We start from the raw sequence: 14,591 nt of genomic DNA, 5'->3' as shown, positions 1-14,591 counted from the left end.
TCCAATTCTGGGCACCACAATTTAAGAAGGATGTTGACAAGCTGGAACGTGTGCAGAGGAGGACAACCAAAATGATCAAGGGTCTGGAAACCAAGCCTTATGAAAAGCGGTTGAAGGAGCTGGGTATGTTTCGCCTGGAAAAGAGGAGAGTGAGAGGATATATGAGAGCCATCTTCAAATATCTGAAGGGCTGTCACATGGAACAGGGAGAAAGCTTGTTTTCCACTGCTCTGGAAGTTGGGACTTGAGGCAAGTTACAAGAAAGGAGATTCTGACAGTAAGAGCTGTTTGACAGTGGAATGGACTCCCTCGGGAGGTTGTGGACTCTCCTTCCTTGGACGTTTTTAAGCAGAGCTTGGGTGGGCCATCTGTCATGGATGCTTGAGCTGAGATTCCTGCAGTGTGGAGGGTTGGACTAGATGACCCTTGGGGTCCCCCAACTCTACAAATTCTATGAAATATCTAAAAGTGTGTCAGGTGGAACACTTGTTTTCTGCAGCTCCAGAGTTTAGGACTTGAACAAGTGGATTCAAATTACAAGGAAGGAGTTTCCAACTAAACATTAGGAAAACTTTCTGATGGAAAGAGCTGTTCAACAGTGGAATGGACTCCCTCAGAAGGTGGTGGACTCTCCTTCATTGCAGGTTCCTAAACAGGTTCTTTAGTTGGACTAGATGGCCCTTGGGGTCCTTTCCAACTCTACAACTTCCCCAAGACCTGAAAATGTTGAACATATGCAGGCTGAAGGGGGAAACAAATGCAAAAATTCAAAAAACTATGTTGTGTGTGTGTTGCAAATAACTAAGTTGGGGAAGTGCATTCTTTGTGAAGGCAACCATAATTTGAAAGTTATAGAGGCCTAGGAAGTTGCTGGATAAAAGCACCGAGAAAAAGTTAAAGATCAACTCCCTTGTGTTTTCCCCAGCCCCCTCCCTCCCCACATTTCCCCTGTGCAAAAGGGCTGCGTGGTGCAGGACAGGGAATTAACATGCCAGCTTAACCTTATGCAGCTTCCATTTCAAAGGCTTCTGTGTATGAGGTTTTCATCTCTGCCCTGTTCACCAAGATGGCCCTCCCATCATGAGAACTGTTGCTGAAACAGGTGTGGGGGGGGTTGTGATCTGGGTTTTACCTTCATCCTCCCAAGCAATCACATTGCTTATTCTTAAAGCATTTGCTTGCCATGAACCCAGTCTACTTAAACTGCATGTATTTGGGGATCACATTCTTACTTTGGGGGGGGGGAGGGCAAATATCCTGCAACCTAGAAACACACATCTTGGTATTGAAGTTTTGGTGTAAAACCTGGGGGAGGTAGAAGCAGTATTAGAAACTCAGATTTGCAAGCTCTTCCCCAAATGGCCCCTTAAACTTATGTTACGGGCGCCACAACCAAATATCTAGTCTTTTTTTTTTCTTTTGCATGAATCAGCCGGCACATCTTTTGGTGCTCCGCAAGCCAGCTGATTTGTGGGGCAGTTCAGTACCAAAGAGGTGTATCTTTTGGTGCTGCACTGCCCCGCAAGCCAGCTGACTGACGTGGCATCGCAGCAGCGCCATCCAACTAGAGAGAGTTGTCAGTAGCCAAGCCTGGCAACAAGACACCTCCACTTGCTCGCAAAAGGTCACTTGCCAGTCTCAAAATGTGACTGGCTGCTGGGGAATTTCGAGCACTAACTTATTCTTAAAGCATGTGCGTGCCTTTAACCCAGTCTACTTAAACTGCATGTATTTTGGGGATCGCATTCTTACTGATGGGGCGAGCACCCCAAAACCTAGCAACACGCACTTAATACACACCTTGGTACTGAAGTTTTAGTGCAAAGGCCTGGGGGGGGTGGAAGGGAAGGAATAAGCTGCTTTCAAATTCATGTGCTTATGTTATCAAAAGCGTGTCTAAAGACAGGCAAACCTGCATGAGCATCTAAAGGGGAGGTAAATGTACAATCCAACATCTGCGCAGCCCCCTTCAACTCACCCAGCACTATGACTACAGGATATCCCTGAGCTATGTTGTCTGCACAGCCTGCTGGGGAGAGAGTGTTGGCATGGGATTCTTGCCCCATGCCTGCCCCCAACTTTTCAGGCCAGAGCTAAGGCGTTAACTCAGGCATTTCCTGTGCAAACAGGTCACTGAGCGGATGAACAAGGTGGAGGGGTTTAAAAGCAACCAGCCTGTATCAATATTGGTGAAAACAGCAAACTTTTTTTTTTTTTGCTACAACCTGTGGTTTGAAACACGAACTACACCAGCTTCTCCTTGGCAAAGAGGCAAATTAAGCAGAGCTTAGGATGGACCTGTGCAAGTTGCAGGGAGGTGGGGCATAGAAGACAGAAGCTCTGTAACCAGAGGGTAGCCAGCGTTTTGGACTACAATTCCAATCAACCCCAAGTTGGCGAAGCCAACGCTTAGCAAGGATGGTGGGAGATGTTGCCCCGAACATCTGGAAGGTCACCTGCCCCGAGCTCTGCCCAACGCCTACTTACAAGATTCTGTTTGAAAAACAGGATGGATACAAAGCTCACGAAATGCAGGTATGGCCAGTGTTCTTCACTTTTGAGGTTTCTGGATGGTGCGTGGTTAAGGTGGGATCAGACTGCATTAAAAACAAAAGGCAATCAAAACCCTAGAAGCCAGGCAACTGTGGTAGCACCAACCAAGGGATGGAACTACTCATCATACATGAACTGAATGCAAAAACTGCAGCGGCTGCTTCTTGTTTAAAAACAAGGGGGAAGGAAGCTACTTCGGAAGGGGAGCAAATTGCTCCAACTTTCCCCCCTGCCCTCTGCTGAAATCTGCCCCAAATCCCACTTCCCTCCACCAACATGTACCTGGAAGGAGGTATGTGTGTGTATTTCTAGCACAAAAGCTTGGGGGGGGGTGTTTTCAAGCGCCACCCACTTTCCCACTCACATCTTCTTCCTAGCAGAAGTGGGGCTGTTGTCATTTTGTCACGAGTTCGCGTTTCAAGAGTAGTTCCCTCCCGGAACTGTATTTATGTTCCTATTTGTTTTTTCTTCGCAAGATCTAAAAGTTGCCCGCTAGAGGGGGCTAAGCTTCCTTCTCAGATTTCGCTTTTCCTTCGACAAGGACACGGCTGCAGTTTATGAGATCAAAGCCCACAGAGAGAGATGCACACATGGACACACGGACCCCTTGCGTACACCAGAGCCCACTGCCGGTATTCACGGACGCCGAGAAGTAACGCTCAACTCAGCCAGACAAACGTTGGGACAAAATTACAATGAGGTCCCAAATAAAACCCAAACGACCCCCCCCCTCCAAGACTTCATTTTGCACACAGACACAACAGGTGGCGGGAGGGGAGGGGTACTGGTAAGTATACATAACTCAGATGACATGTGATTTGCTTTCTTCTCATCAGCGTTCATTCACTTTTTTAAAAAAGCCAAGGTCAGAAAATATATCTATGTATGTATTTCCATCAGAAGTATGTCAGTTGCCTTTTATTAGCCCATTTGGTATTTATCCGTGAAGCCACCTCCCCTCCCTGCTCTGAAACCACGTTTCTCTTATTATAGTGCAGTCCGCCAGTCGCTCAGTCAATCAAGGCAGGCGCGCGCGCACACACACACACAAATTAAAAATACTGAAAAGCCAAAAAAAAAAGTCCTTCTCCCAGCCCCCGCCCTGCCGCCCTCCCCTCCTCCTTCCGCGTGTCCAGCCAGTGCCCCTGTCACAGAGTGATGAGGTCTACCAGGTTGCCCTTGGGCGGCGTCATGTTGTCGGGAAAGAAGTTCACTAAGGTATCAAAGAGCTGAGTCCGTTGGGCGTAGATGTGGTCAACGTCAGAAAACCCTGGAGACGAGGAAGAAAAGAATCGTTGAAAACATGGCCCTGTCTCTCTCTCTCTCTCTCTCTCTCTCTCTCTCTCTCTCTCTCTCTCTCTCTCTCTCTCTCTCTCTCTCTCTGTGTGTGTGTGTGTGTGTGTGTGTGTGTGTATTCTGGATGTTTATCGGCCCAGTATACCTGAAGGAGTGTCTCCACCCCCATCGTTCTGCCCAGACACTGAGGTCCAGAGCCGAGGGCCTTCTGGCAGTTCCCTCACTGCGAGAAGCCAAGTTGCAGGAAACCGGGCAGAGGGCCTTCTTGGTAGTGGCACCCACCCTGTGGAACGCCCTCCCACCATATGTCAAAGAGAAAAACAAGTACCAGACTTTTAGAAGACATCTGAAGGCAGCCCTGTTTAGGGAAGCTTTTAATGTTTAACAGACCACTGTATTTTAATATTTTGTTGGAAGCCGCCCAGAGTGGCTGGAGATACCCAGCCAGATGGGCGGGGTATAAATAATAAATTATTATTATTATTATTATTATTATTATTATTATTATTATTATTATTATTACTATTATCTCCCGCGCTCCTGGAGGACCAAAGGTGGGAGGGCTGCCCACCTGCCAATCACATGACATTAGGTGATGCTCTGCTTTGAAATCCCAACTGCTGGGACTGCAAAGCGCCTTCAAACAGCTCTTGCTAAACATCCTTGCATTCAAACACTTCCTATCACCCATCAGCTGACAGAGAGAGAGCATGCCTTACACAAACAACCTCTGTGCTTCTCCTTTAAACCATTAGTGGGCACGACACCCTGAAAATGACCGCGGGGGGGGGGCAAATGGGCAGGCTTGGAGGGCCATGTTTGCTCGGAGGTTCCCCACCCTGGGTCCCCAGTGACTGGCAGTGGCTCTCCAGGGTTTCAGGCAAGGGCTAATCCCAGCCTCACCCGAAATCTTCTGCGTATAAGGTTTTCGGCCCTTCCTCAGCCATGCAGCCCACTGGTTGTCTTGGGACACTTGCACTTGCTCTAGCCTACTCCCCCCCCCCCCCGGATGGAAAATACATCCCCATTCAAACGATGGGACAATCGCTACAACCGGAGCCTAAATTAGCCCTGCTATCTCAGATTAAGAGCCCAATAAGACTTCATCCTGGATTGATTAACTGCAGCTAGGTCAGCGGTTGCAAAAAAAAACGGGAAAACTTTAAACACATATCTTTCTGAAGCTTGGATTTCACAAGTATGGGACAAGATCCTTATGGACAGATTAACCATTTAATGAAAGTAACATTGATTTGGGGAGAGGGGGGAAGAGACTCACACCTTTTATACAACAAGGGATCATTTTATTGACTTTGTTAACACAATCAAACATGGTTTTCACCCTACATCAACTCATGGAACCTTATGGAGAGACACTTTCATTTGACTGCCTTTCTTGGAACATCGAAAACTGCAACCATCAAGTGCTATTTCTGTCTCTTTTCCGTACAACTACAGTGGTGCCTCGCTTAACGAATGCCCTGCTTAACGAAATTTCCGCTTAACGAAAGGATTTTTCGAGTGGAGCTTGCCTCGCTAGACGAATGCGTTTTACGAAAAATTCGTCTAGCGAATCGCGGTTTCCCATAGGAATGCATTGAAATTCAATTAATGCGTTCCTATGGGCAAAAAAAAAATTCAAAAAAAATCCAATGCATTCCTATGGGATTCGCTAGACGAATTTTTCGCTATAAGAAAAGACCCATGGAACGAATTAATTTCGTCTAGAGAGGCACCACTGTACTAAGCTCTGTTTCCCCTGCATGAGTATGTTTTGCTACTTGAAATCAAAAATTCTTTTAAAAAAAAGAGAAGATCCAGCCTCATATATGCAACTTGGGCTCCTCGGAGCCAAAGAAGGGTGAATGCCTTAAGGGTTTTTTTAAGATATATGGCTATTTTTTTCTTGGATACAATCTGAAGGAATTATATTATGGCTTGTTAGGCAGATATCCTGTACAGTCCAACAAATTATGGGCTTTATACACAATCATAACTTTTTTAAAAAAATCTGCTGAGTTACCAAAAGGCTGCATAGTTTGTAGCCAGAGGGATGAGGACCAGAACTATGCAACCAGGCTAAACAAAAGCTTGCAAGCAGTTGGGTCCAAATAAATAGGAGCCTTCTTCAAAAGTTTGTCTAAAGAGGACTAAACTTCCACTTTAAACCCACCCCACCCCCCGGCCATCCAAAAATAGAGGGGGAGGGGAGGGGAATATTAATTAAGATGGAACGGCTGGATGACAGGCCAACAATGTGCCATTGCACATTGTGTACATCGCACAAAGGACCAAATGCTGTAAACAAACCTATCCTTGGACTCTGTGAGATGCCCTTGAAATGTTAAACCAGGCTTCCCGGATCTTGATTATTGTTTTTTTGGACTGCAAAACGGTTTGCCATGTTGGCCGGGGCTAAAGGGGAACCTGCAGCCTTAAATATCCAGAGAAGAGGCCTGGATGGGGAAGGCTGAGTTGCAGCAGAATGTAAGAGCTACATCTTGCCGGTTCAGCCCACAAATGCTTCAGTGGAACGCAATTGCCCTGCAGCCGCATGAGCAAGGCCAAATTTAACCCGGCCAGAACCAGAGGGGAGAGCTTTGTGCTCCACCTAAGCAGTTTGCAGGCTTTCGTAACACAACAGGCATCAGCACAGTGGGGTGAATCTTTGGGAAAGCGGTTCCCATGGCACTTTAAACAGAGCCTGATGGAATGAGGACCCCAACAGGGATCGAGCTTCGAAGGCTGACTCTAGTCTTCACATTCCGTTTCAAGGTTCGATGCCAACAAGCAGGGCCGGATTTAGGTTTGATGAGGCCCTAAGCTACTGAAGGTAATGGGGCCCTTTATATATCCAGCTGTCCTTGGCCAACAACAAATAGTCACTGTTTTTTCTGTTGAATATATGCTATAAGGTAATTTATGGACATCATAAGTATCTAAAGCCGTTTGCACGTAACAAAATAGGAGGCTACACAACACAAAACACTGTTGCTGTATGTAGATTTTATGTTATTTATTTTTTATCTTTTATTTTGGAAAGGTACATCCAGGTTTTTTTCCTTTAATTTTTTTTGGGGAGGCCCAAGAAACTGGGGCTCTAAGCTATAGCTTGTTTAGCTTATATGTAAATCCGGCACTGCCAACAAGCCTTCAATTCTTGCAGATTAGCAATTCATGGGAGGGGAGGAAGATGCGGTTTGCACAGTCCAAACTCTGCTTTTACAGCAAGGGTCTCACCTCTCTCTCCCCCCAGCAAGAGGCCCAACTATCACTCAAGTTGCTATTATAAAAAGCGGTCACTTCAGGGGGTCGTGGCAGAGGGAATGCGAACAGAGGATTATTATAGTTTTGGGAGCTCAACTCTGGACTTTCTGGTTCTGGGAAGTTTGAAAACTTTGCTGTTTTCCTTGACATGCTGCCCGAGGAGAGAGACGTGCCCATGACTGGGAAGAACAGCCTGAGCTCACACACTTGAGTGACACGCTTTGCCACAGCAAGCAGAGGGTCAGTCTCTGCCCCCTCCTCCATGAGGCAAGGCTTGCTGGTGGCTGCCAGGGTGACGTGGCAGAAGTTAATTTGTTTTGACTGGCCCCTCCGCGCTTGTGTGGCTAACACCACTGTCCCATGTCTGGAGTACCGACAGCCTGAAACTGATCCACATGGCGTTTCTGGGGATTTAGGACAGAGGCTTTTGAAAAGCACCAATTCCTGCTGGTCTGAAGCATACTCACCCAGAGTGCTCAGGTCGGAGCCGGACTTGAAGAGGGCTGAAGCAAGTAACTGGAACTGGAAAGGAAAACAAACAAGATGTTATTTTATTTTATTTTTAAAAGGTTCAACATGTTCCCATGAGGGGCATAAAGGCTTCTTGATCAACAACAATGAAATCACTTTGGTTGAAGGTTGGGGTGGTTCTCCCCCCCCCCTTTTTGGTGGGGGGAATGTTTCCTGACAGATCTAATGCCGCCACATGGAGGATTTATATTCTATTGCTAAGGAATCCTGCTTTTAAAACCAGGTCTTTCCGACCGCATCAATTTATTGCGCTGTCATCTTTTGCATTTCACAAACGTGCATTCAAGAGAAAACGCTGCTCATTGCAAGCAAGCCAGACTAAAATATGAAGCCCGATTCTCGTCGGAATGGAGATATTTAGGCAGTGGCAGCATGGGGACTCTCTCAGCGATTACGACGGAAAGAAAGACCCGTGCTCTTGTCAGGCAAAAGCTGGGAGGACAGATTTATGCATCCTTAACGCAAGCCCTGAAATGGCTTGCTCTCTTGCTGAGTTTTATGCAGATGGCAGACTTCCCTGGGCTGTGGAGAAAGCCAGCTGAAATCAGCCTCCCCCAACCTGGTGCCCCCTCCCCCCAAAAAAGGTGTTGTGTTAAATACAGTAATAATTTTATAATTTATACCCCATGCATCTGAATGGGTTCCCAACAAAATATGAAAAACACAATAGAAGATCAACCATTTCCTGATACAGGGCTACCTTCAGATGTCCTTTAAAAGTCATATAGTTGTTTATCTGCTTGACATCTGATGGGAGGGCATTCCATAGGGCAGGCACCACTACTGAAAAGGCCCTCTGCCTGGTTCCGTGCAACTTGGCTTCTCGCAACGAGGGAACTGCCAGAAGGCCGGGACTTCCGGTCTAGGCGCGCTGAGATCAAAACGCTAATCTGTCCAATGCTAACCATGTCCACTGTAGGAGAAAACCCAGAAGCTCAAAGTAAACGAATCTAGGGGGGGAAAGCATCTTAAAACCCCTCTAGAAACAGCGGTAGCACGGAGGTACCGCCAGAAGGGAAAAAAGCGGCGCCAGAAGGCAGAACTTCGTCCCGGCACCAAAATTGGTGCTGGAGGAGACTCTTGAGAGTCCCATGGACTGCTAGAAGATCAAACCTATCCATTCTTAAGGAAATCAGCCCTGAGTGCTCCCTGGAAGGACAGATCGTGAAGCTGAGGCTCCAATACTTTGGCCACCTCATGAGAAGAGAAGAATCCTTGGAAAAGACCCTGATGTTGGGAAAGATTGAGGGCACTAGGAGAAGGGGACGACAGAGGACAAGATGGTTGGACAGTGTTCTCGAAGCTACGAACATGAGTTTGACCAAACTACGGGAGGCAGTGGAAGACAGGAGTGCCTGGCGTGCTATGGTCCATGGGGTCACGAAGAGTCGGACACGACTAAACGACTAAACAACAACAACCATTTAAAGGTCAGACCATTTAGGGTTTTAGAGGTCAGCACCAACACTTTGAATTGCACTCGTTAAAATCTAGACCACATGGCAGAGGGATGCTCCCTGACCAGCTGCCTTCAGATGTACATGGTACCGAGAGGGTCTGTATCAATAGCTTTGTGCGGAACGTCTGAATACCAAATGTTGTTGGCCCATATTCCGCTTGACAGCACCCAGGGGGCATTTTGTAGGACACCAAGGAAACAGGATGCTGGATTAGGAGGACCTTTGCTTCAGTCAGTCCCCACTGAATGGCCACAGCAGTTTCAAGACATCCCCAGGTGAGATCGTAGTTGCTTCCGGAAAGCTTTGCCTCTTTAAAGTCAGCAAAGGGGTTTAAATACCGTCAGGAACAGAGGATTCAAAACCATCAACCATCAGGGGCTGTAGGGGTGTCCAGGTTCTCTCCGGTAAGTAAGCTTTAGCTGTGGACTGCAGTTCTACTGGAGAGTATATCCCATGGAACTCAATGGGACCTGTTTCAGAGTTGCGTTTTAACACTCATTTAAAAACAAAACAAATTTGCCTTCTCCTTCTGGGATCTTTCATTTACACCGTATTAGACTAATCAGGTGCCTGGCCAAAAACTGTTCTGTCCAGAACACGGCGTTTGTTTCATTTGGCTGCGTGGCCTCAAGTTGCTGAACTAGTTTCCATTTATTAACGTCAGGTGCTCTCTCTCTCTCTCTCTCTCTCTCTCTCTCTTTCTGCAGTTATCGTTTGCAATTTGCAAGACAAGCTAGGCCTCCCATGAGAAATGTAAGCAAGTGTCAAGTGAGGCAAAAGCTTCTCTCTGGCCCGTTTAATACGTTCACTCAGAATTGCACCATAAAGCTTTCCCTGAAACCTGCGACCCTTCAGGCAGTGTTGTGCTGCAACTCCCAGCAGCCTCCTGTCAGCCTGGCCAATGCTTAAGAACAGCAGAAGCTGGGAGTTCGGCAACATTTGGAGTTCCCCACCCCGGCACTAAAATATATCACTCGGGGGTGGAAGTGGGAGGATCACAGGTCCAACTTCTGCCCAGGTTTTGTTTTTTAATCACCTGCATGTAGAAAACTAGTGTTGCAGGGAGAGGGCTATGCTGAACCTCTCTCTCCAGCATGTTCTTTCTCCATAAAACACTGGAACACACTAACACACCCCCACACACACACCACACACACCCCTGCAGCCTGAAATGGTACATTCCAAGGAAAGTGTCATCCCTTGATTCTGCTTGATATGAAGTGGGCCTGAGAGCTCCAACTGCCCTAGAGTGGGGTTTCCCAAACTTGGGTCCCCAGCTGTTTTTGGACTACAATTCCCGTCATCCCTGACCTATGGTCCAGCTAGCTAGCGCTGATAGGTGTTGTAGTCCAAAAACAGCTGGAGACCCAAGTTTGGGAAGCACTTCCCTACAGCATCCTCTGTGACTTCTAGATGTTTAGGACTACAACTCCCATAAACCGCTAGGCTGCCCTGGAAGTGTAGCATCAACCTACCCCATGCATCCGGTTCAGATAACAGCGTGATTCCTTCTCTTTTTACAGGAAGTTGCCTCTCCCGAAGACTACATATCCCATAGACTTTTAATGCCAAGGTTGTGGCATTTATGCTGCACTACTCAACAAGGTTGCTAGAAAAGCATGAGGCCCCAGCATGTTCCAAGAAGCTGGGACTTAAATCTTGGAGATATCACAGATCCAAGCTCCTCTTTCCTACCTGTAAAATGGGGGTTGTTGGCTCGTGGTGAGGAGGAATGCAACTGCAAATAGAAAGCTGCTCCATGAGTTATGAAGAGCCACTCGCAACAAAGGAACAAGGAAGCTCGGATGGCAAGCAGGAGAGGAAAAGGGGGGACACGCGGGGCAAACCGGCAGGAGTAACTGAACCTTCAAGTGCAGCTGACAGCAAGGATCGGGCTCTAAGGCTACGGTGCACTAGTGATTAAGAAGGCTATAGAAACCAGCAATTAAAAATATATATAGTGTGTTTTCAATGCATGTGACGCATTGCAGGTTAACAAAGAGGCCTTTCCATCGCCAGGGGCTGAAGATGGAAAAAGTAAAAAATGTAAGGGCAAGAGATCTAGCACAAGCTACTTCAAAAGGAAGCCTTGATATATCGATCCATCCAAATGCAGAGCATATTTAGCTTTTCAGGAGATGGAACTGTGACACTCATCCACCACACTAGCCAGGGGACCGGGGCTTTGGCCCTGAGCTGTTTTTGCATCTGCGGGCACAAATTCATGGAGGCAGCCAGGTCGCTGTGAGAACTCCGCAATATGAACCTTTCCATGTCAACGGGAAGAGGGAAGAAAGCAAGCCAATCCCCCCCACCCCTTACCTCTTTTGTCTCCTCTGGGTCCGAGTGGTCTACGGTCACGAACAAGTCGTTCTGCAGGTATTTCAGGGCACTTAGCGGGTCTGTCTGGGCCTTCTCTTCAAACCTGGGGAGAGACATGCAAGGCAAGGGTTGACAGTTTACAGGTTGCTGGAGGTGGCTTAAGAGATCTTTCTTTTGAAAAGCTCGGCTGCTAAAAAGAAATAGCCTATTACCTACTTAAGTGATGCAAAACTACCCTGGGGTCATTTCTGCAAGGTTGCCTGATGAAAGCATGAGCTCAGGCTCAGGCCTCCGTGCGAAACAGGGGCTCAAGTTTAAAGGTGTTTGGGAGAAGGCTAGAGCAGGGGGGATTTACCTGGATTTTGGCTTGACTGAAGCAATATGAAACCGTAGGGACAATCCAGTTCAAAACAAGGTGCCCCCCCTCCCCACCGCCCACTCCACAGTGCTTTCAAACTACCAAGGTTGCAAACAAAACTTTCATCAATGCACCCAAAAAGGATTCTTCTTTTGAGGGGAAGGAAATATAGCCAGAGGTGTCAAGTGTCAGCCTCTAAAATGGAATTATTTTTAAGGGCCATCTGTCCTTGTGGAAATTTAGCTACAGGAATGGTAAGGCAAGGCCAAGCCTCATCCTTAAGTCAGCTCAATTGGTTAGATAATACCAAGGTTGTAGGTTTGATCCCCATATGGGGCAGCTACATATTCCTGCACTGCAGGGGGTTGGACCAGATAGTCCTCAGGGTCCCTTCCAACTCTGCACAAGATACAATAGCCATCTTCAAGTATCTTAAGGCAGGCATAGGCAAACTCGGCCCTCCAGATGTTTTGGGACTACAACACCCATGATCCCTAGCTAACAGGACCGGTGGTCAGGGATGGTGGTAATTGGAGTCCCAAAACATCTGGAGGGCTGAGTTTGCTTATGCCTGTCTTAAGGGCTGGCACATGGAAGATGGAGCAAGCTTGTTTTCTCCTGCTCTGGAAGGTAGGATTCAAACCCATGGCTTCAAGTGACAAAAGAAAAGAGATTCCGACTAAGCATACGGCAAAACTTTCCGAAAGAGCGAGCAGTTCAAGAGTGGAATAGTCTCCCTCCGGAGGTTGTGGACTCTCCTTCCTTGGAGGTTTTTAAGCAGAGGTTGGATGGTCACCTGTCAGGGATGCTTTAGCTGAGATCCCTGCATTTCAGGGGGTTGGACTAGATGACCCTTGGGGTCCCTTCCAACTCTATGATGTCACAGGAAACCACTCATTGAGAAATGCTGTCTTCAGAAAGACAAAGAAACCCCAAAATGCACAAGACAAGCTCTCCATTACTTGGTAAATAATAAATTACTGAACAAAATTGTTTCATTTTATATGCAAGGAGCCCAGGAAGACAAGCATCCCCCATCCATTTTAATCTTAGCAACCCAACATGCAAGGTTGGCCTTGGTCAGGGATGGGGAACCGGCAGTCCTCTGGATGTTACTGGACTCAACTCCAACATGGCTAAAGTTCAAGGCTGATGGGAGATGGAGTCCAGAAACATCTGGGAGGGGCGCAGGCTGCTGATCCTGCGATCAAGATACTGAACAAGTTTTAATCAGGTTGCTTTGCAACAGCAATGTTTCCCTTAGAGGCGAAATAACGACAAGGCCGCAACAGGGATTACTGGGAAATGCTGTGGGGCATCGGGAGGAAGAGAGATTGCCAACCTCGATTCCTTATTTTACTGGGTAGCTTCAGGTTTGCCTTGTTGTTGTACGAAGATTACGGTATTCATTTGTGTAGCCGAAGCCACAGCAAAGAATGAAACACATATAAAGCAGAATAAAATACATTACAGGGTTAGAATAACTACAAAAACCCTGCATTCTGTCACATAAGAATTTGCTCTGCTGAGGAATTTAACTTATCCCCCACAAACCTTGATCTTTAACATGCCTCTCCAAAGGCAAAACAGGCCACTTTTTCAGAGGTGTAGGGGGGGAACTGCCCTCTAATAATAATAATTTTAAAAAGTGAATCGTGGGTGATGGGAGTTGTAGTCCAACAAGAGCTGGGGACCCAAGTTCCAGAAACACTACTTTAAAATTTAAAAGTTTCCATGTGGCGAGGGGCCACCTTGAAGTCTAACAAGCTCAGAGGAGGGGCTATACACGTCAATAATTTACAGTCTTTCCCAATTCCAAAATCCGAATGGCTCTATTGTTAACTTCTCCTTGAAAGCAGAAAGTACAAAAATGGGCCCTATCCCCTTGTTGTTGACACACTACAAGATTCTCCCCTTCCTCCCCAGGAAAGAGCAGCAGCTTCAAACGACTGTGTCCTGCTGGGTTTAATTCTACAATGGCAGCTATAGGCTCCCCACATCTGAATTCAGGCTTGCAACACAGGACATGTGTGACTAAAGATCATGGGAAAGTCTAGCTTTTCAAATGATGGGGCACAATGGTGAGAAAGAGAAAGGATTTGTGGGAGAGAAAGGATCCGTCTCCCTACTAGCCAAGAAGAGGGTGGGTGGATTAGAGAGATCATTTCACTGAACTACGCCGGATTTCTATGGGAGACTGCACCCAGTTACTAGGCAGGATAGCCATGTTCTCCCTCCGCTCTCGGAGGCAATATGCCTCCAAATAATATCAGAGGGTGTAAACCCCAAGGAGGGAAGTGTGCCATTGCACTCAGGTCCTGCTTCCAGACTTCCCACAGGTTGGCCACTCTGAGAAGTGGATGCTGGACCAGAAAGGCCTTCAGCTGCCATGCCCCCCCCCCGGCTCCTCATTGCACATATGCATTGCAGCTGTGATCTTATCTGTTTTTAGCATTTTTATCCTGCTCTTCAGCCAAAAAAAAGCTCCCTGAGCGCTTTACAGATCATTTAAAGTCCGAGTCAGTCCCAGCCCCTCAGGCTTAGAATCTAAAATACACAGAGCACAAAAAAGGGACTGGGGGGGGGGGGGAGAGAAGCAAAGACAGGCACCAGTTACAAAGTTCTCCTAAGGGCCGGCTGGGATGGAAGCTGTTCAGGGAGGAGAGAAGCCTGCCAGCAGAGTCAAAGCAGTAGGCCTGTTTCCCTTCGCCTAATCCTTAAAGGGAGGGAGGGAGGGGAATCGCCATCCAGGTGAGCCAGTGTCACTCTTTCCGTGGCAGCAGCAACATTCATTTCTCCATGTT

At 47.2% G+C, this 14,591-nt stretch overlaps 1 protein-coding gene across 3 annotated transcripts in view; it reads right to left on the bottom strand.

The window, feature by feature from the left end:
* Positions 1–1,237: 1,237 nt before the first annotated feature.
* Positions 1,238–14,591, bottom strand: part of MKLN1 (muskelin 1) — an 88,777-nt gene continuing 75,423 nt past the window's right edge. For 2 of the 3 annotated variants that reach the window (XM_088652608.1, XM_088652607.1), the window contains exons 13-15: positions 11,430–11,532; positions 7,584–7,638; positions 1,840–3,823 (exon numbers count right to left, since the gene is read on the bottom strand). In XM_088652608.1, coding sequence (XP_088508734.1) covers positions 3,702–3,823; positions 7,584–7,638; positions 11,430–11,532 — 280 coding nt within the window. In that variant the 3' untranslated portion in view covers positions 1,840–3,701. Of the gene's footprint in view, positions 3,824–7,583; positions 7,639–11,429; positions 11,533–14,591 lie in introns of all 3 variants that reach the window. The other variant, XM_088652606.1, reaches the window with a different exon arrangement.

Source organism: Zootoca vivipara, chromosome 9 (assembly GCF_965207765.1).
Source record: "Zootoca vivipara chromosome 9, rZooViv2.hap1.1, whole genome shotgun sequence".
NCBI lineage: Eukaryota > Metazoa > Chordata > Lepidosauria > Squamata > Lacertidae > Zootoca > Zootoca vivipara.
Note: the sequence above shows the minus strand (reverse complement) of the source record. Positions and strands in the feature narration are given on the sequence as shown.